Here is a 20,525-nt window from a genome sequence, read left to right as displayed (position 1 = left end):
GGGAAGGTGTTTTTCGGACCTTCGGCTTCCTGAAGCCTGAGAGACTTTTTTCACGGATCAAGCTCGTTACGAAAAACGATCTAGCACCGCGAAGGGGCTACTGTTGGGACCATGCTTCGTCGCCGAAGGTCCTGCAGGAAGAAACAGCTTCGGCTGAAGCTGTCCGCATGTGACGACCGAAGGTTGCTCTTCATGAAGCTTCGGAATTACGAACCGACTTAAAAGTAGAATGACCTTTTAGTCCATAAGTGTTTGAGTCGTTGTTGTAAACTTTTATGAAGGGCATGATTGTAATTTCTCACAGGTTGTGTCCTGTGCCTATAAATAGTGAACAGTATTCCTTTACTGTTCACGCATTCTTGTAATTGCAACCGCTTTACTTGGGAATCAATCTTTGTCAAGGCAGAGGTATAAGTGTATCTGATATTTGAATACATTAAGTTGATATAAAATGAAAACGATGTTGTTCATTTATAATTTATTTGTCTTTGATGCTTCATATCTCGTATTATTTTATATAATCTATTAAAGTTTGATTACGAAGATTTAACCTTCGTAATTATATCGTTTTTAACCTTCGTCCGAGGCTCATTAATCCTTAAAGGAATAATGCTTCATTGGACGAAGGGCTTTAACATTTAACATTTTATGTTGCCTTGTTCTTAATTCATAGCATTTGAGAACGAGTCCCCAACACTACTGTTGCACAATTTTGGACTTTCTTATGATTTTAATTAGAACATGGCCAAAATCAAGTTTTAATTGTTCAACCCACTTGTTATGATGGGTTGGGGTGTTTATTATTTTTGTAGTGGTGTTCTAGTAGTTAGAAGTCTACTAATTTTTCTTACCATTTTTAAAATGGGTCTTATACTTTTAATCCTGGTTTTCCTTGGTTCCTTGTTGCCTAATAAATTATTCAACCCTAGATTAGTCTTGGACTAGGGTTCTCTGTATTTTTCCTAGGTTCTTCATTACTTAAGTAGATTAGAAAAAATATGTTCATCCTCTGTTCATTAATTTCTATTGCCTTTCTTAATTTTCTAAGTTTTGGACAGATATGGTTTTTAATAGATAATCCTGAGTTAATCTTGTATACTGGGGTGCTTAGTGTTTTTAAACAATGCCTAAGTTGGGTTTGCATTTCTACAAATTTTCCTAAGCCTAGCACAGAAGTAATTCTATTTTTCTTCATTTTAATAAGGTTTGGGCACTTTCCTTGTTTAATTCAAAACTCTAAAAATTAATACAGAAAACATAGGGTTCAGTATTTTTGTTCAATAGTTCATATTATTGTGAATCCAGCAAAATTGGTTTGACTAAATTTGGTTAAATATTTCTCGAGTTATGAATTTCCTAAGTTCTCTGCTCATTTAAAAGAATAAACAGAAATGGTTAAAGGTAATAGGTTTTGCATCGGGGTACCTGGGCTTACTTCTATCTAAGTTGTTTAAACCGTGCCCCTAAAACATTATTCACATGAGTCTCTGACTACGCAGAAAACCCCTTGGGGTGACTTTAAATTAAACCTGCGGTCCTTCCCCTAATGAAACAGTAATCGCGGCATAGGAAAGGGCGGAGGGGCTTACCGGCGGCGAGATTGCTCTGGTGAAGTGGCCGAGGGTGTAGGGGAGGTCGTGACGGTCACGCCAATGTGCATCTGTTCCGGGGATGGTCGGAGTAGGTCGGTCCACGTGCACAAGCGGGGGAGCTCGTCGGCGGTGAGGATTCCAGCCTATCCAGGGCGGTAGAGTTCAATTAAATTGGTCAGTGAGCTATACCAGAGACCAGGAAAGACAGAGGCACGAGGAATTGGGAAATGGCTCACCAGATAGCTTGGTTCACGCGCGGTGGCGGGCGGCCGAAGTCCGGCGAGGGTGATTCCACTTCTCTGGTGAGGCAATGCCTCGGCTCAAGCTTGGAGAAGCTTCACAGCCTCTCGGGGAAGCTGTCCAGGGGCTAGGGTGAGGCTGGGGTCGTTAGAAAAGATTGGTCACGACGGCCGTGCTCGGGCAGTGATGGTGAGCGGTGGCGCTCGCTTTCCAGGGCGAACTCCGGTGATCTCTGGCTCGGGCAGGGCTTTGGGTGCGCGAGTGCATACGACTAAGGCCTCTGGGGGCACTTATAGGCGAGGGCAAGGTGCAGGCGCGCGAGGTGGGGCGACCACGCGCGGGACGCGCGCTGCCGCGGCTAGTCCGCGCTCGGCCGGTCAGGCAAGCGATCGAACACGTGGCCTCGCTCGGTCTGGTCATTTTCAAACGCTAATTGGCTCGCGATCTTCTCATAACTCTTCCGAATCCCTGCACACGATTTCTTCCTTGTCGTTTACTCTTTGTTTCTCTTATAACACTTGAGTGGATTTGATCTCGGATTCGCGAGATACGAGGGGGCGTAGTTGGGTTTGTCGCTCGGTTGAAAACTGAGACTAAAGTCGAGTCAACATGTGTCAAACGGTTTTTGTTTGATTTCAAACTTTACCAGTAGTATGTTCAAGGTAATTTGGCGCGACTTTCATATTTGGGTTTTGTAGATTTGAGTTTTGGAAAACAGAGAAAACGGCTGAACTTCATAAAGGGGTAAAAATTCAGTTCTGAATTTCCTTTTGAAAGTTTAGCTTGAGGGGTCTTTTAGAGAATTTTGCAAAGCTCCACTGATCAAACTTTCTTACTACATTTTGTAGTTTATTTAGTGTACTTTAACTTTGTTATTTGGTTCTCATCATAATTTTGTGTTTTTTTCAAAATCTGTTTACAAGTTTTCCCTTTTTGCACTTAAATGGCCTACTTAGTGTAATTTAGGGTTTGTGAATTCTTCTCACCTTGAGGTGCATAATATGATTAAGGAACAATCCTTAAGATGAAAAGGACTTAACTAAGCCTTTGCTCCTAATTTTTGATGTCCTTTGCTCAATTTGGTTCACATGTGATAATGGTCTTGAGTTAGCACTGAGAAGAAACCCTTAGTGACACTGGGGTGTTACACTTTGGGCCCTACTGCGTCACCGAGATCATCAATGATGTAGCGGTCTGCCTCGCCCTACCACCACAGGCCAAGATTCATGATGTGTTCCATGTGGGGCTCTTAAAGAAATGGGTGGGCGCGCCACCGACCTCAACCCCGGAGCTGCCTGAGCTGCTACATGGAGCGGTGGTACCCGAGCCTGAACGGGTGGTGCGCTCTCACCTCGCAAGGGGGATCAAGGAGGTGCTGGTGCGTTGGAAGGGTCAGCCGGCCTCGGCTGCCACTTGGGAAGACTGGGAAGAATTTATCGCCAAGCACCCGTCGTTTCAGCTCGAGGACGAGCGAGAGTCAAGGGGGGAGAGATGTCATGTGGGGTCTCCCCTATAACCGTCGGAGGCGCGCGAGGGACGTGAGGCGCGCTGCAAAGCGAGCAGCAGCCAAGGCCACCCCAGCACTAGAAAAGGAAAGCCAGGAAATCAGTGGCTAGAAGGAAGGAATCCACAGGGCATACAGCCGCCACCTCTAGAGAAGGAAGGCCGGCTAGAAGAGGAAAGAGATTAGTAGAAATCCTAAATTATAGAGATTAGTTTTCCTTTAGTGGAGATCCTAAATCATAGGAGATTAGTTTCTGCTTTCTGTTGCAACTCAGGCTATAAAGCCTTGTAGCCGGCTCCTGTGAGAAATAAGTAATAACACAGCTATCTCCTCCCTCATCCCTACCACTCTCAAGCCTTCGGAAGAGGGGTAAAACCTCACCGGAGAAGACGGACCGAGGGTACGACCTACGTAGCCGAGGACCCCTTTCCTAGACTCTAAGGCCCTTGACAGATTTTCTATGAAATTACTGCGTTACCTAAAACTACTTCGCGCAGCTATCAGTGTTAAGCCGGGTAAGCCAGTTTTGACGAAGCAAAACAAAGTAGAAATATGAATTACCCCTCATGAACTGTATCAACACCAGCATTGCTCTCCTTTTCTTTTTCCTTTTTTTTTTTTGAGTCCCAGCCTACGGACGCCACCTTTAATCATGGGCCAGACATGCTTTGAGCTTCCATCATAAGAATATTCCTAAACACGGTCCCGTTATCCAAAGAAAATGCCCAAGATGATACACAATTAGTATAACAGAGAGCACACAAATGGTTAAACTAATTCATTATTCATATACCCACAATATTAAGTAAGCACGCGATACTACCACCTTCCAAGTCTCAACAGCAAACTAATTACCTTAACTAGCTACTACCTCACACGTTAACAACCCAGTAGTCCAGTACAGTCAGTGGCCACTAGGGAAATGATAATTTTACATGGAGTACACTAAGGCAGCATCATGCCCTCTCCTCCTAGGCTTCTGTCCAACAACTGAGTTCTAGAACCCATTCCACCGAAAATCGCACAACTTTATCAGGGGAACACTTCATTAGCGTCAACCATTGAGGCGCTCCAAGGTCTCCGCAACATGCCTCATCGACGGCCTCCGCTCTGGATTCGCCTGAACGCATGCAAGGGCGACTTTCAGCACTGCGATCATCTCACCTTCCTGTTCAGAATCCTGGGCAAGAAAAGGGTCCAGCACATCGGCAGAAGGTTTCTTGTCTTCGATGCAGAATTGGACCCATTGAACAAGATCCATCTGCATGGTTTCCAAGAGAACAGAGGGCGACCGGCCAGTGATCATTTCAAGCAACACCACGCCATAGGAGTAAACGTCCCATTTCTGGGAGGGCTTCAGTGTCTTCAGCGCTTCCGGAGCTTGGTAGCATGACCCTTTGCTCATGAGAGGGCTCACTGAGGCATCTATTTGCTGAATCTGCTCCTTTTCTAATTCAACTTGGTCTGATTGCAAAAATGGTGATGCGCCAGCAATGTTTGCAAGTCGCCCAAGGCCGAAATCTGAAATGAACGGCTCCATATTTGTCCCAAGGAGGACATTGTTTGGCCTCAAGTCACCATGGACATACTTTTTGGGGCTGAATTCATGCAGGACAGACATCCCCTTGGCAACTCCTTTCATGATCTTTATTCGGGCTTCCCATGGCAACGGGATGAATGTCATCAACCCAGGTTTACCTGTAAGCCATGGCAATTTGTCAGAGTAAGCAATCAGCCAACACCACTAGCAAGCCCGTACCTATATTTTTTGGGCCCTTGGAGCGAAACACAGGCTGAGGCGGCCTTTTTCGCTTTTCATACAAATCTTATTTGTAATTTTTAAAGATGTGACGATAAAATTGATCTCTATTTCACGAGGAACTAGGGACAAAATAATTAATTAAACTACTACATACCTAGCAAAATGAATACATTATTTAATTAATGGGGCCTAGTTTATTGTAATCGTTAGTGACGTCATTAAAAATACTAGTGTTTCATTGGCTAATACATACATAATGCTGCTGGAATCAATTTTTTTTGAAAGATCAGGAGGGGAAACCCCTACTGTTAAATTTTATTAATAATTTAAAGGTACAACTCGGCGTGATTACAAGAGTTAGAGGTTAGCTGGTAAGATCTAATTAAAGAGCTACAAAGAGTGACCAGAGCAATACAAAAGTTATTGCTGCCACTGATCCAGCCAGTTCGGAATTGAGTTGTCATATTTCCCTCGCGCTCTGTGTACAACCGTCCGTAATTCCTTGCTGAATTCATTCTTACAGTGATGTACTGAAGGGTCTTTGTTTTCAAATAACCATTCATTTCGACTTTTCCAAATGCTCCATGTCATGAGTATAATGATCTCCATAGAAAAAGGAACGTTAAGTTGTTGCTTGAGATTTGCCGAGGCCTCCTCTGGTTGAGCAATTCTGGGGGGGGGGTATGCCAATTGTATTCCAACAGGCTTTTGCAAAATTGCATCTGAGAAACAGGTGATAAAGAGTCTCCTCCCTTTGCCATAAACAGTTCTCACATGAATATGACTCTAGTGTCATGTTTTTCCTTTACAGCATATTCCTAGTGTTGAGTCTGTTTTTAAGCCATAACCAATAGAAAACTTTATGCTTTGGTTGACATTTGTTTTTCCATAGACACTTGTAAATAGAATGAACTTGTGTCTGCCCCATTAGGTGTCTGTAGGCCTTTTTTGTTGAATAACTGTCTGAATCCCATATGTATCTCCATCGGTCCTTTACAGTGCTTAGATCAATTTGCTCCCAGACTACATGTAACTCCAAATACTGTTCGTAGGCTTGTTCACAAATAGGCAATTGAAAAATACGAAATAAGTGATCTTGCTCTTTAGCCTCTGCGATAGAAAGTTTTGTGCTTTTTGCAAAAGAGAATAATTCTGGATATTGTTGACTTGGAATACTCTTATTCCACTGATCTTCCCAGAAAAGGATTGATCTACCATTGCCAATGATTGGGTACGCCAATCCCTTAAAATTATGAAAAGTTTCAACATACTTTTCCACCAGAAGGAGCCAATTCTTTTATGACCAGGAAGTCTGCCAGGCGTATAGTAGTTATTCCAAATGATATTTACCCATGGTAAATCATGACTATTGAAGAACTTGTGGAAGAATTTTAGGAGAAGAGCATCATTTTGAGTTTCTAGGCGTATCACCCCGAGTCCTCCACTGACTTTTCGTTTAGTAATCGTGGACCATGCAACCAGCGGCGGCTTTTTTGAGCTTGTGTCATTCCCCCTCCAAAGACAATGCTTCCTGTAAATGTCTATCTGTTTAATGATAGAACTTGGGATTTTGAGCGTACACATAAAAAAAGTTGGCAAGGCTGAAAACACCGAGTTTACTAACTCCAAACGCCCAGCCTGAGATAGAAAATTGGAAGTACATGACAATCTCTTTTCAATTCTTTGGATTAAAGGTAGGAACTGCTGAAGTCTAGGCTTTGAAAGACCCAAAGGCAATCCAAGGTAAGTGAAAGGCATTGCACCTGTCTGACAATTGAGAGTTCTTGATAGGATCTCCATCTTCTCAGGGTTAACATTTATCGGATACATACTTGATTTGTTATAATTGACCCTAAGACCAGTTGAGGTTGCAAAGGGATTGAGAATTGCCTTAAGAAAGAATAACTGCTTCGGGCAGGCCTCCATTATCAAGAGAGTATCGTCAGCATATTGTACAATAGGAAAATCTTGTTCACAACTAGCTGGCAGAGGAAGCTGAAGAAAATTCAGATGTCTGGCCTTATTCATAATACTCTGAAGAAGATCAGCCGCCAAGACAAACAACAGCGGTGAGAGAGGATCTCCTTGTCTGACTCCTCGCTTGCAATGAAAGGTTTTCCCTGGGACTCCATTGAGTAACACCGAAGAAGTGCCAGAATGTAGGATATTTCGAACCCAGTTAATCCACTTTGTACCAAATCCTTTATGAGTCAGAACCTGCAGAATCAGTTCATGTTCTAAAGTATCAAACGCCTTTTCGAAATCAAGTTTTAGCACAATGATTTCTTTTTTTGAGGAATGGCATAAATGAATGTATTCGTAGGCCCAAGCCAAGCAATCTTGAATTGTTCTTCCTTTTATGAAACCATATTGGTTCCTGTGAACTAACCGTGTCATCATTGTTTGCAGTCGATTTGCCAGAAGCTTCGTGATAATTTTCATACTATTGTTTAGTAGCGAAATTGGCCTAAAATCTCCCACTTTTTGCGGATTATCCTTCTTCGGAATCAAAACAATGAAGGATCCATTAATGCTTCTCAGGCAAACCTCTTCTTGATAAAACTTTTCACAGAGGTCATAAAAGTCTTGAGCAATGATGTGCCAGCATTTTGTAATAAAATTGGTGTTGAACCCATCAGGACCAGGGGATTTGTCGGAAGGTAGGGATTTGATAATGTTGTCAATCTCCTGCTTAGTGAATGGAGAATCTAACCATTGGAGATCTTCGTTTCTGGTTAAAAGGTCTGTTAGGTCAAAATCAATACCTAAGAAATCAGAAGATCCCAGTCTACTCTTGAAAGCATCCCAAAGAAGATTTGATTTGTGATTATGCTCCGAGTGAATTATCCCATTCTCATCAGTCAAAGAAGCAATTGTATTTCTTTTGTGTTTTACCGTGGCATGTGCATGAAAAAAACGCGAGCAAATATCTCCTTCAGTGATCCATTTGATAGACGCTCGTTGCTTCCAATAAATTTTCTGAATGTTTAGCAATTCAGCCACTTTGTTCTGCATAATATCTCTGAAGTTCCATTCCTCAATAGAAAGATCGCGGTGTTCTTCAATATTGTCTATAAACTCAAATAGCAACTTGTTATCACTCACTGTTTTATCAATTTTTGGTAATGATATCTGCCAATCCTTTAGAGCCTTCCTTGTAATCTTAAACTCGGCTGTTAAGTTTTTTTGCTTTATCAGGCAGACTTGGAAGGCCAAGCCACGTGCTTTGAAAGATATTCATGAATCCTTCATATTCCAGCCAAAAATTTTCAAACCTAAAAATCTTAGGTTTAGGAACCTTGGACTTAAATGAAACCAGACAAGGCACATGATCGAAGATGTCACGTGGCATCGTTTTTGCACAAGTATCTGGATAAACTATCGACCATTCTTGTGAGATGAAGAACCAATCTAATCTCTGGAGGGGTTCCCGCTGTCTATTCGACCGGGTGTAGGATAAACCGTGGAGGGGAATTTCAACCAAATCTAGGTTACTTATTGCTTCATTGAACTTCAACATTAAATTAATATTGCCCCCAGCTTTATTCCTATCTTTTGGTCGCCGAATTAAATTGAAATCACCAACAAGAAGTCAAAGTTTATCTGATGGCATAATAATATTATAGAGCCAGTTGAGGTAATCTATTTTCCCTTGAGGAGTACATGGTGCATAAATGTTCATAATAATCCATGAGCATGCCGATAAATTGGATATGAATTTCACTGATTGAGCATAATCATTTTGAAAAATAACATTGTCTGCCAATTTTGAACTTTTCCAAATGATAATTGAGCCACCCGAGTTCCCCACCGAAGGAACAAAAGCAAAAGAATCAAAATGATTAGGACAGAAGTTTTTTAGATAGGTTGTATCGAAAAGTTCCTTTTTGGTTTCTTGTAAGCAAATAACATCACAGCCAGATTCCCGAATTGCAAGACGAATGCCATTCCATTTAACACTAGAATTAATTCCTCTTACATTGTGGCTCAGGACAGACCACTAAGAATAATTAGCAGCATTAAAGTTATTCATTAAGTAAACTTGAAGGTTTTTTGCCAGAAAGAGACCCAAACCCAAACACTGGGTGGGTAAACATGTGCCAATCAACAAACGAAAGAGTATCACAGGCAGAAAACAAGCACACCCAGGTGCCAACCGAGGAACATAAAATCCTGAGATTAACCAGCCAAAAAACCCAGTACTTCAAAAGACAATAGCAAGTCCCCAACCAGCACTTCTTCAACCTATTTTTTGTCTTCATCATTAGTATCTTCATTCTTCTCATTTTTTGTCCTTTTTGCTTGTCTTCTTTGGACCGACAGATCCTGATGAAAATTTCTTCTTCTTCAAGTTGTTGTCTGGTAAGTCTTCATCTAACATGTTACAGAATTTGGCCCCCAGGTTCCGGGTCACCTTGGAAGACAGAGATGGGGGACCATCAAAGTTATGATGGCACATCAGACAGTTCCTTTTTGGGCAAGAACCCTGTCTGAACCCAGCTCTGGAGTCTTTCAGGCGCTTACTCCTTCTGAGCTCTGATTCCACAATGGTCGGGCCAGGGACACCAGAATTGTTCTCTTCGTGCTCAGTGTTTGGTGGCTGTGGATCCTCCGAGAGAACATCATCTAGGAAATTATCCTTCGGGCAGCCCTTGGGAATGGCAAAAGATAAGGATGTGGACCAGTTAAAAGATTCTGGCTGAAGCAAATTTGAAAGGAAAAAGGGCGACCATTTTTTGGGAATCTTCACTGTAATGTCTGGGTTCCCTACTGGAGCAAAATAATTGGCCCAAATCCTGTAAAGCTGAGCAGACCTTTTCCTCTCCAAGTGCATCTGAAACACTTGATCTGGTTGCCACTCCTGAGCGAACATGAAGTTCATTTCCATATTGTGAAAGAAATGGTTATTATTATGCCCCCCCTCCTGAGCTTCTGGTGGCTGGCCAGCATTCACAGCAAAAGGGTCCAACTGAATAATTGGGCCATCAACTTCTTGTGGCCCATTAATAGGAGCAGCATTTAGAGCAGGGACATCAGGCACATTCCCTGGCACCACAGGCCCTACCTCTAAAATGTGGCCATTCTGAAGAGGTGCATCCTGAATGGGACCTATGGAGTTGTCCGACGATAAGCCAGAGTGTTGGTTACTGATCTGTTGCTCATTCGGTTGAATGGGCTGCGGAATCTGTTGTTCAGGTTGTATATTTTCGATCCATTGATCTCACTCCCGCTGAACGTTGTCCTCATGTTGGGCCGGCACTTCACCTCCCAAAGGAACTGGCGGGAAGTTGAGGTCGAGGCCAGCTGGTAGCAGAGGTTGACCCAAACCAAAAAAAACAAGAGGAAGTTGTTGACCATCCTCCGGAGCTTCCGAAACTGGGTCCTCATCTTGAGCTTGCCCACCAAGCATGTTTTGTTGGATGATTTCACACTGAACTGTCCAGGAATCCCCAATGAAACCATCTGCTTCAGAAAAAACAATGAACTGAGGGACTTCTTCAAGAGAAGTGACACGGACACGAAGCAACGTCCTGGTGACATTATGGCGATCCTCCTCCCACAGAATCAACCTGCCAAAAGAACCAATAGCTGCTTGCAGGTACTCTGAAGAGCGGTAGTCCAAAGGGAAGCCCAGTAACATCAGCCAACATTCACGATTGAAAAAAAGAGCCCGGTGGTTCCAAGCATCATTATGACGAAGAGCAGTGAAAGTAGCATCTAGGTACTGTTGGGGACCAAGCAAAACAAGATTATCTCGCTCCAAAACACTGTGAAACTGCACCAGCACCTCGCCCAAGTGAGAACGCTGAATATCTCTCACCCTTATCCTTTGGTGCTCCACTAAATATTCCCTAATCACATCTCTGACCGCGGGAAATAAGACCTCATGCTCAGGTAAAGGATGAATATTAATAATCGCCCAATCCTCATGCATTGGCGGAAGTCTCCGTGAGACTGACCTGGTAATGATTTCACGATGTTGAACCGCCATGGCGCTGAAGCCTGGCGGGAGGAAAGGCTCTGGGTCGACACGCCGGTACGCCATTGCAAGAGAGTCCAAAGATCGCCGGCGAACTAGAGGCAAAAGAGCGGTTTGGGGTTTTGGTGAAGTGACACCCAGCGAGAGCTCCAGGGACGCGATAGGTGTCTGTTCAGATTTTTTTAATAAAACCGCCTTGGCGAACTCTTCGAAGCAACCAAACTTAGGAGGCCCAACCGTCAGGGACCCTGGGAGAGGGCGGAACCAAGAGCTGTAGTCCAGGAATTTTAACGTCCCTTCCAAATTGGAACTTCTCTGAAAGGAAGGGAACGAAGATAGAGGAAATCCGAAATCTGTTTTCTTTAAATTACAAAATAATTCCAAATGTCCCTTGACTTTACAAAAAGTGGCATTGGAAAGCCGAAGGGCCCCCCACCAGACGATCCAGTTGTCACAGAGATGTCCAAGGCCGCAGGCCCAGGCCCAGACGCGAAAGGCCCATTCCTCAAAATGGGTCGCCATTGGAGCTTACGAGGTCTAGGTAAATTTGAAATTGAATTTGAATCCTGGCGAGCAGCGCGCCCGCGATGACCGCGGCTAATCACGCCTCCATTATGATTAGAGTAACTCACCATGGAAAACGTCCGACGAGGAGGAATACTCATGGGAATTGCCGAGTTCATCGCATTGAAGAAATTTCGAGAGCCCCGTAATCTTGAGGAACGAACAGAAGATCCCAATCGTTTGAAGACAGAAAATCTTGTCTCATCAAAATTCCCAGCAGAATGAGAAAGCACCTTTCTACGATGAATCGGGATAGCATTTGCACCAGATAGGGGAGGAAGCTTAACAATATTGGCAAAAGAAATTTTCTTCTTGGCCTTAATAATCCACCAATTGGCATTTTCTTCCTGAATGAATTTCCTGTATTCATGAGTCCAATTCGGTCCACCATGATTCCATAGATTGAAGAAAGCCCTGAATTCCGAGCGATCAATGCATTTAGAATTGTAGACATGAAAACCAACGGCCTTGGAGAATACCGAGAAGCGAAAAACCCGATCAGATAGCTGAGATACATTGAAACCCTTTGCAAAACCTCCTAGAGCAGCTTGAAGAAGATAACCAACTGAAACCGTGTCTAGCATGAATATGCAACGACCAAAAGAGATGACCAGCCAAAAGGTCGAGGGGAGATTCGGACGCCAAGGACACACTGGAGAAGCTAAGCGGCGCCGAATATCATCCTCGAAGATTGTCCCCGGCCGAAAATCCAATTTTGCCAGATCCATCCTGAAGAAACAAAGAAGACCAAGTAGGAGGAGAGAGGGGGAGCAGAAGAGCACCTCAAAGCAGACCAATCCCGAGAACCAAATGAAGAAGAGAGCGTCGTGAACAAAAGAGATCCACACGCCATACTCATCCGGTGATGAAGAAGGAGACGGCGGCCAAGTCTTCCCAAGGGAGGAGGGAAGGGGAGATGGGAATCGCCATCCGCGGCGGAGTTCGCGGATCTGTGATTGGTGAACGGAGTCACCACATTCCCATGTAAGGTTTAAATTCTTGCCTACAACCTTGTTAATTTTCTATTAGATGTTGATGTTATGTGTTGACTATAGAGGTGACTACTAAGACGTGCTGGATATAGGAGCTATCAAGATCGGTGATAGGTACCTTATGCCTCGCAGGATCGGCGGCGACTCTATCCTATGCCTTTGTATCAAGCGGTATAACTGTTCATGTTCATTTTCTGTATGCGAGTATATCTCACCGATTTAGACATACCTAAAGTATCCAACACATAAAAAGTGGGGCCCTCAAATTTTTAGGGGCCCAGTGCAGTGAGGCCACTTGCACTGGACCATGTACGGCCCTGACCACTAGCTCGACACATGTCCTACTACAGATTCAGAGTATACTCCAGTAATCTTTATTCCAGTCGGTAATAAAAAACTACAATTTCTTAATAAAGACAATTACAAGGTCACGTTCTTCAGAAACTCGGTCTTTGAGGAATAAACATACCTAATTGTACCTGTTGAACACCAAATTTGGCACCTGGACGGTCCGGACTTGTAGCCCGGACGGTCCACGGGAGTAGCCCGTACGGTCCGCGAATAGATTAGTTCAGACGGAAGTCCTTATACCGTGCGTAGTTATCCTAACAAACTCACCGAAAAATGTTGGATCTCGCCTAGGAACAGACCCAGACATCCCCCCTATATATATGCACGGGTACGGCCGATTGAGAACACACAATCCAGTCGAACCAATCTATATACACTATCATGCATTAGGAGTAGATGTAGCATAGCTCTAGTTGTAGTTTCTCAATCTCAATCTTTACCTCTCTTCGACTCTATGTCGTTTAGAAGCACTTTGGGTGGCCTGCCGATCCCAAAACAACCTTACAATCTCTCCTCCCCGACATGGTCCCTCCCGGGCAGTGAGATCTAGGTTATAAACGAAGCCCTCTGCGCCTACACGTGGATGGTCTGCGCCCTGCAAAGAAGAGCGTAGTTATCTGCTCGACGGTGACCTACACACGGACGGCCACGTGACAAATCGCGGACCATCCGGCACCTCGCAGAGAGGTCCCCAAGGTCTCGGCTCCCCATAAGCATGATCTAGGAACCATTGGTGTTTGGCCCAAAAAGACGCCAACACACTTACCTTTTGGTGAAGGTCACAAACCAAAAGCACTTGTACTATCGGTGTCTTTCGAGAAACAATAGATTTCATAAATCGCCTTGCTCCCGAAATAAGAACTTTAGTCTGATGCCGGTCACCGGCTCTTTCAATCAAAAAGTCTATTTAGATCTCTAATACATAAAGACCGTTTAGGATTGCATCTTTTCGGCCATGGTTCTCTGATCAATATGTCAAAAGGTATAAAATTATGGTGCCCGCCAGCCCAAATAAACAAACGGATTAGGCGTGTTGTCGGGTGTTATGATTAGGGGTACTCGGATCATACCCTTAAGACGCGCTTAAGAAGATTCTCTGCCCCGGCATGTCCTCCGAAAGCAAGGAACTAGGTTTCCGCCTCGCCCGAGGCCCCCATCAGAAGGCACCATCCCGACCGAGCCCACTCCCGGAGGGTCCTTCAAAGTATTCAACGCACCCAGGCTCGATCCTGAGTCAGTCATATGCCCGAGCAAATCTCCGCCTCGCCCGAGCCTCTCACGCCTCAGGTCCTCCACCTCTGCCTCGCCCAAGGCTACCTCGTCCTAGGGCCACCAAATCCACCTCGCCCGAGTCCGTCTCAGGCGACAAGGACAAAGCATGCCCAAAGTCCAACGGGGGACACCCGCATTCAATGTGCATACCTACCCTACGCAGTGCAACAAGTGTACAACATCAACAAGACTGCGGTCTTGTCCAAGCCCAGCAGCATGATTACGCATGAGCCGCTGTGCGCGCACACCGCCTGCCATCCCCTGACGGGACATCTAGTGCGACAGAAGCGCAGATCGGCCCTCGGGCCAAAAACTTCGTCTCGCCCGACGCTAGGCTCGACCTCGGGTACCGCTTTCCGTCTCGACCGAGCTCGGCCTCGGCTACCTGCTCCACCGTGAATCCCGCAGGAGGCCACTCCATCAACTGTGGCACACGTCAGGAAGGATTCAGTCGTCACCTCGGGAAAACTTCTGCCTCGCTCGAGCTCGGCTTCGACCTCGACATCTACAGCAAAGGACGTCCAGGCGTCATCCACTACAGAAGCGCTGACGCATCCCGTAATCAGATTTTTCCCCATACCGAAGCCCTGTTACAACCACTACGGTATGGGCAACCCCTCTGTCATGTTCAAACAAGTGTATATCAGGCGCCATAGGGCCCATGACGTGCGCCGAGCCCGAGAACGCGCTGCTGCACGCGCGGCAAGCACGCAGGGCACGGCCGCCAGCAGTGGCTAGGAGGGAAAGTAGGAGATCTTTTAGCTATTTTGGTTAGTCCTTAATTAGTGGAGTTTGTTAGGAGGGAAAGTAGGAGATCTTTTAGCTATTTTGGTTAGTCCTTAATTAGTGGAGTTTGTTACTCCTTTTGGTTGAGTCGGAGGCTATAAATATGCTATAATCAAACACTTGGAACGAAGAAAGATATTACCATCTAATCCTCTCTCTTCTTCTACCTAAGCCGGCGGCAGGGGAATAACCCACCGACGAAGAACGGCGGAAAGGGGGTATAACCCGGCCGGCCATCACGGGCAGCGGCTACGATCTACGTAGTCGAGGTCCTCCTACCCTCGGGCTCACTGCCCTTGACAACCTGGTATCTCATTCTCGTCGATCCTCAGCCTCTCCACCATTCCAACCGCCGCCTCCATCTCCTTCCTCTTCGTCCACGGCAACGTCTGCACCGTCAACCATGGGCGATGCGATCAAGCCACCATGGCCGAGGTGATGACGATGCTCCAGTCCCTGACCACCGCCATGTCGAAGATGCAGACCGACATGGCGGGCATGAAGGAGAAGGTCAGATCGTCGACCGACTCCAGCACCCATCACGACAGCCAGCACCACACGGATCGCCCCCCGCGGTTCCAGAAAATGGACTTTCCGCGCTTCGACGGCAAGTCCGACACACTGATTTTCATCAATCGATGCGAGTCGTATTTCCGCTAGCAACGCACCATGTCAGAGAAGGTGTGGATGGCGTCGTACAACCTTGAGGATGTGGCCCAACTATGGTTCATCCAGCTCCAAAAGGACGAGGGCACGCCGCCATGGGGGCGCTTTAAGGAACTCCTGAACCAGCGCTTCGGACCGGTGCTGCGGTCCACCCCACTGTTCGAGCTCTCTGAGTGCCGCCGCACAGGGACGGTCGAGGAGTACTCCAACCGCTTCCAGGCGCTCCTCCCTCGCGCTGGCCGGCTCGAGGAAGGCCAGCGGGTGCAGCTCTACACCGGCGACTTGCTGCCACCGCTCAGCCATCAGGTGCGCATCCACGCGCCGAAGACCCTCGCGACGGCCATGACTCTAGCACGAGCGTTGGAACTGGTCGAGTTGGACCGTCTCAACTCCACCCCGGCAAGGCTGCGCCGCGCGCGCTCAGCACATCGCCCGCGCCACGTCCAGGCGTCTTGGCGGCCCTTCCTGCGCCCATCCAGCCGGAGCCTGTGGTCCAGGCGCTGCCAGCACCCCAGGCGCAGCCCCTGGCACTACCGGCGCACCACCACCACGAGGCGGGGGCAAGCGCCTCTCGATGGAGGAGCAGGCGGAACGGCGCCGCCTCGGCCTCTGCTATAACTGCAACAAGCCTTACTCCCGCGGCCACAACAGAGTCTGCCGCTGCATCTTCTACATCGACAGCGTCGAGCTGGCTGAGGACGAGCCCACTGAGGAGGCACCCGTCTACTCTCTCGACGTCGTCGTCGGCGTTCCAGTGCGCGGCACTCTCCAACTCGAGGTGCAGGTGGGCGCGACCACGTTGATCGCTCTCATCGACACGGGCTCCACCCACTGCTTCATCGGCGAGGCGACAGCACAGCGGGCCGGCTTGCCCGTCGCTCCTCGGTCTCGGCTGACTGCGACCATGGCCAACGGTGAACGGATCGACTGGCCAGGCATTCTGCGTCAGGCGCCCATCGTCATCGATAGGACAGTCGGTCGTTCGCGGTCGACTTGTACATCATGCCCTAGCCGGCTATGACCTGGTGCTAGGCACTCAATGGCTGGCTACCTTTGGTGATATTGTCTGGAACGTGGCCGCCGGGACCATGGAGTTCACGATGGCGGACCCGCAGGTTTGCTGGCGCACCGTCGCACCGCCGACACCGCTGCACATCCACTCTGCCTCGGTGACGGAGCCCCTCCTCGACGAGCTGCTTGCATCCTTCACCGATGTGTTCGCCAAGCCAAAGGGCCTGCCTCCCTCGCGTGGCTGAACGCACCGCATCATCCTCAAGACGGACATCGCGCCGGTGGCAGTGCGGCCCTACAGATATCCGGCCGCCCACAAGATTGAGCTGGAGAAGCAGTGCGAGACCATGATCGAGAACGACATCGTCCGGCGCAGCGACTCCGCATTCTCCTCGTCGGTCCTTCTCGTCAAGAAGCCGGACGGCTCGTGGAGATTTTGCGTCGACTACCGCGCCCTCAACGCGATGACGATCAAGGACGTGTTCCCGATTCAAGTCGTCGACTAGCTCTTGGATGAGCTCCATGGCGCCAAGTACTTCACCAAGCTCGACTTGCGCTCGGGGTTCCACCAAGTGCGCATGAGGCCGGAGGATGTTCACAAGACAGTGTTCCGTACACACGACGGCCTCAATGAATTCCTGGTGATGCCGTTCGGACTCTGCAACGCCCCGACCACATTTCAGGCGCTCATGAAGGACGTCTTGCGCCCGTTCCTTCGCCGGTTTGTTCTTGTTTTCTTTGACGACATCTTGATCTACAACAAGTCATGGGCCGACCACCTGCGTCACCTCCGCGCCGTCCTTATCGAGCTTCGTCGGCACACCCTATTCGTCAAGCGCTCCAAGTGTGCGTTCGGGGTTGCCTCCGTCGCCTACCTCGGCCACATATCACGGAGGCGGGGGTGGCCATGGACTCCGCCAAGGTGCAGGCCATTCACGACTGGCCGGTACCTCGCTCGGCGCGGGCGGTGCGGCTTCCTTGGGCTCGCGGGATACTACCGCAAGTTCATCCACAACTACGGCTCCATCGTCGCGCCGCTCACCGCGCTACTCAAGGAGGGCTTCGCATGGGCTCCTGAGGCGGCCTCGGCCTTCCTCGCGCTCAAGGAGTCGGTCACCTCGGCGCTAGTGCTCGCTATGCCGGACTTCGACAAGCCCTTTGTCGTCGAGTGCGACGCGTCGTCCCACGGGTTTGGTGTCGTTCTCATCCTGGAGGGGCATCTGATCGCCTTCTTCAGCCGGCCGGTGGCACTTCGACATCAAGCCCTGGCAGCCTACGAGCGTGAGCTCATTGGCTTGGTTCAGGCGGTGCGCTACTAGCGGCCATACCTCTGGGGGCGTTGTTTCACCGTCAAGACGGATCACTACAGCTTGAAGTATCTGCTGGACTAGCGCTTGGCCACCATTCCGCAGCACCACTGGGTTGGCAAGCTGCTGGGCTTCGACTTTTCCGTCGAGTACAAGCCGAGCGCGACGAACGCCGTCACCGACGCACTGTCCAGGCGCGACACCGGGGAGGGAGAGCTCCTTGCCCTCTCTGCTCCGCGCTTCGACTTCATCGACAAGCTCCGGCAGGCCCAGCTGGACCACCCTGCCCTTGTAGCTCTCCGTGGCGAGATCACAGCGGGTACCCGACCGGCTCCCTAGGCGCTTGTGGACGGCATGGTGCAATTTTCAGGGTGGTTGTACATCCCCGACCGACTTCCCGCTGCTACAAGAGATCGTGGGGGCCATACATGAGGACGGACACGAAGGAGTACAGCGGACGCTCCACCGGTTGCGCCGTGACTTCCATTTTCCTAACATGAAGCAAGTTGTGCAGGAACGGGTTCGTACGTGTGAAGTCTGCCAATGCTACAAGTCCAAGCACCAGCGCCCGACGGGTCTCCTTTCGCTGCCGGTTCCCCAGGGCGTGTGGACTGATGTCGTGCTAGACTTTGTGGAGGCGTTTCCACGGGTTCGCGGCAAGTCGGTAATCCTCACCGTGGTGGATAGGTTCAGCAAGTACTGTCATTTCATTCCATTGGCACACCCGTACTCCGCTGAATCTATCGCCCAGGCTTTCTTCAACGACATTGTCCGCCTCCACAGTGTTCCACAGTCCATGGTCTCCGACCGGGACACGGTGTTCATGTCGACGTTCTAGCAGGAGTTGATGCGGCTGATGGGGACCAAGTTGCAAATGACCACGGCGTTTCACCCCCAGTCCGACAGGAAGTCTGAGTCGGCCAACCGTGACATCCTCATGTACCTGCGGTGCTTGGCAGGAAACAGGCCGCGCGAGTGGCTCCGGTGGCTCCCATGGGCGGAATTCCTCTTCAACATGGCGTACCAGACGTCCCTGCGGGACACCCCTTTCCGCGTGGTCTACGGGCAGGATCCTCCCTCCATCTGGTCCTATGAACCCGGGGAAACCAGGGTGCCGGCCGTCGCCAAGAGCATGGAGGAGAGCGTGGAGTTCCTTGCGGACAACCGCTACTGTCTGGAGCAGGCACAGGCGTACCAGAAGCGCCACTACAACCGTGCGCACAGCGACGTCACTTATCAGGCCGGTGATTGGGCGTTGCTTCGACTACGTCAGCGCACGGCGTCGTCTCTTCCTCAGGCTATGGGCGGCAAACTGAAGTCGTGTTTCTTCAGGTCGTACCGCGTCGTCGAACTCATCAACGAGGTCGGCGTCCGGCTGGAGCTTCCTCCCCGCGCCCGCATCCACAATGTGTTCCATGTGGGGCTGCTCAATTAGTACCAGGGGCCGCAACCAACAGAGCCTCCACCATTGCTGCTCCTACATCATGGCGCCATTAGCCCAGAACCAGAGCGCGCGGTGCGGTACCGACTGGCTCGCGGCATACATCAGGTGCTCATTCAGTGGAAGCGCACGTCGGCAGCATCAGCAACCTAGGAAGATGTCGCGCCGTTCCGCACCAAGTTCCCCCAATTCCAGCTCGAGGACGAGCTGGCTCTTGACGGGGAGGGAGATGTCATGTTCAAACAGGCAGGACGTATCAAGGGCTGGGGGAGAACCGTCCGTGTTCAACCCCATCCCCTTCCGGCCAAGCTTCGACACCAGCTCCGTCACCGGATTGTATGTTGGTCTTCCTTTCCCCTCGGGATGCCTGGACTCCGAGGAGGAAGACGGTCCAAGCTTTGGCCTGGTCTTCTCCGGGCTGCGAGATCATGAGTCCATGCTACAATTCTTGTATGCATGTGACGAGTTACTCTCCGACAGCTCGGAGGGCTACAACACCGACAGGGGAAGCTACGACCCGACCTGGGAGTGCTTCCACGTCGACCACGGGATCCCCGACGAAGGAGATCAACTCGGAATGCCCCGAGAAGGTGACCAGTCACCCCCACGCGTTCGGGAAGCGGGGTAGCCAGGCGGGGCTTAAACCCCTCCCGAGAGCCACGTGGCTCACCTCGAACAACTTCGTGAGCTGCATGCCAAGCTCAGGGAGGAACAACAACGGCTATAGCAGCTGCGATAGGCGCTGGAGAAGGAAGCCGCGGGCAAGACCCTCGACGGGGGTGCGCGCAAAGGTGCACGTGATGTACAGCGTCGCATTATGAAAGACGCCTATATATATAACATATATTCCTTAGGGACTAATCATCTATTGTCAATCCCAAGGTTAGTAACAAATGTTACCGCTCTTAAGTAATTCATCAAATATCTTGTCACACTTTGCAACTTTAAATGTGATGTGAACTTAACTTCTTACCGATTATTTTGAACCGGATGCAAGGAAGAACAAGCGAAGAGTTACATATAATTCTTTTGGCTCATCATCTAAGCTACCACACGA

At 48.7% G+C, this 20,525-nt stretch overlaps 1 protein-coding gene across 1 annotated transcript in view; it reads right to left on the bottom strand.

Annotated features, from left to right (window-relative positions):
- Positions 1-4,081: 4,081 nt before the first annotated feature.
- The window catches only part of LOC118476679 (receptor protein kinase-like protein ZAR1), a 37,716-nt gene continuing 21,272 nt past the window's right edge, over positions 4,082-20,525 (bottom strand). The window contains exon 2 of the mRNA XM_035966239.1: positions 4,082-5,034. Coding sequence (XP_035822132.1) covers positions 4,391-5,034 — 644 coding nt within the window. The 3' untranslated portion in view covers positions 4,082-4,390. The remainder of the gene's footprint in view (positions 5,035-20,525) is intronic.

The sequence above is a fragment of the Zea mays genome, chromosome 3 (assembly GCF_902167145.1).
Source record: "Zea mays cultivar B73 chromosome 3, Zm-B73-REFERENCE-NAM-5.0, whole genome shotgun sequence".
Classification (NCBI taxonomy): domain Eukaryota; kingdom Viridiplantae; phylum Streptophyta; class Magnoliopsida; order Poales; family Poaceae; genus Zea; species Zea mays.
The sequence above is the reverse complement of the archived record's forward strand: the minus strand, read 5'-3'. Positions and strand labels throughout refer to the sequence as shown.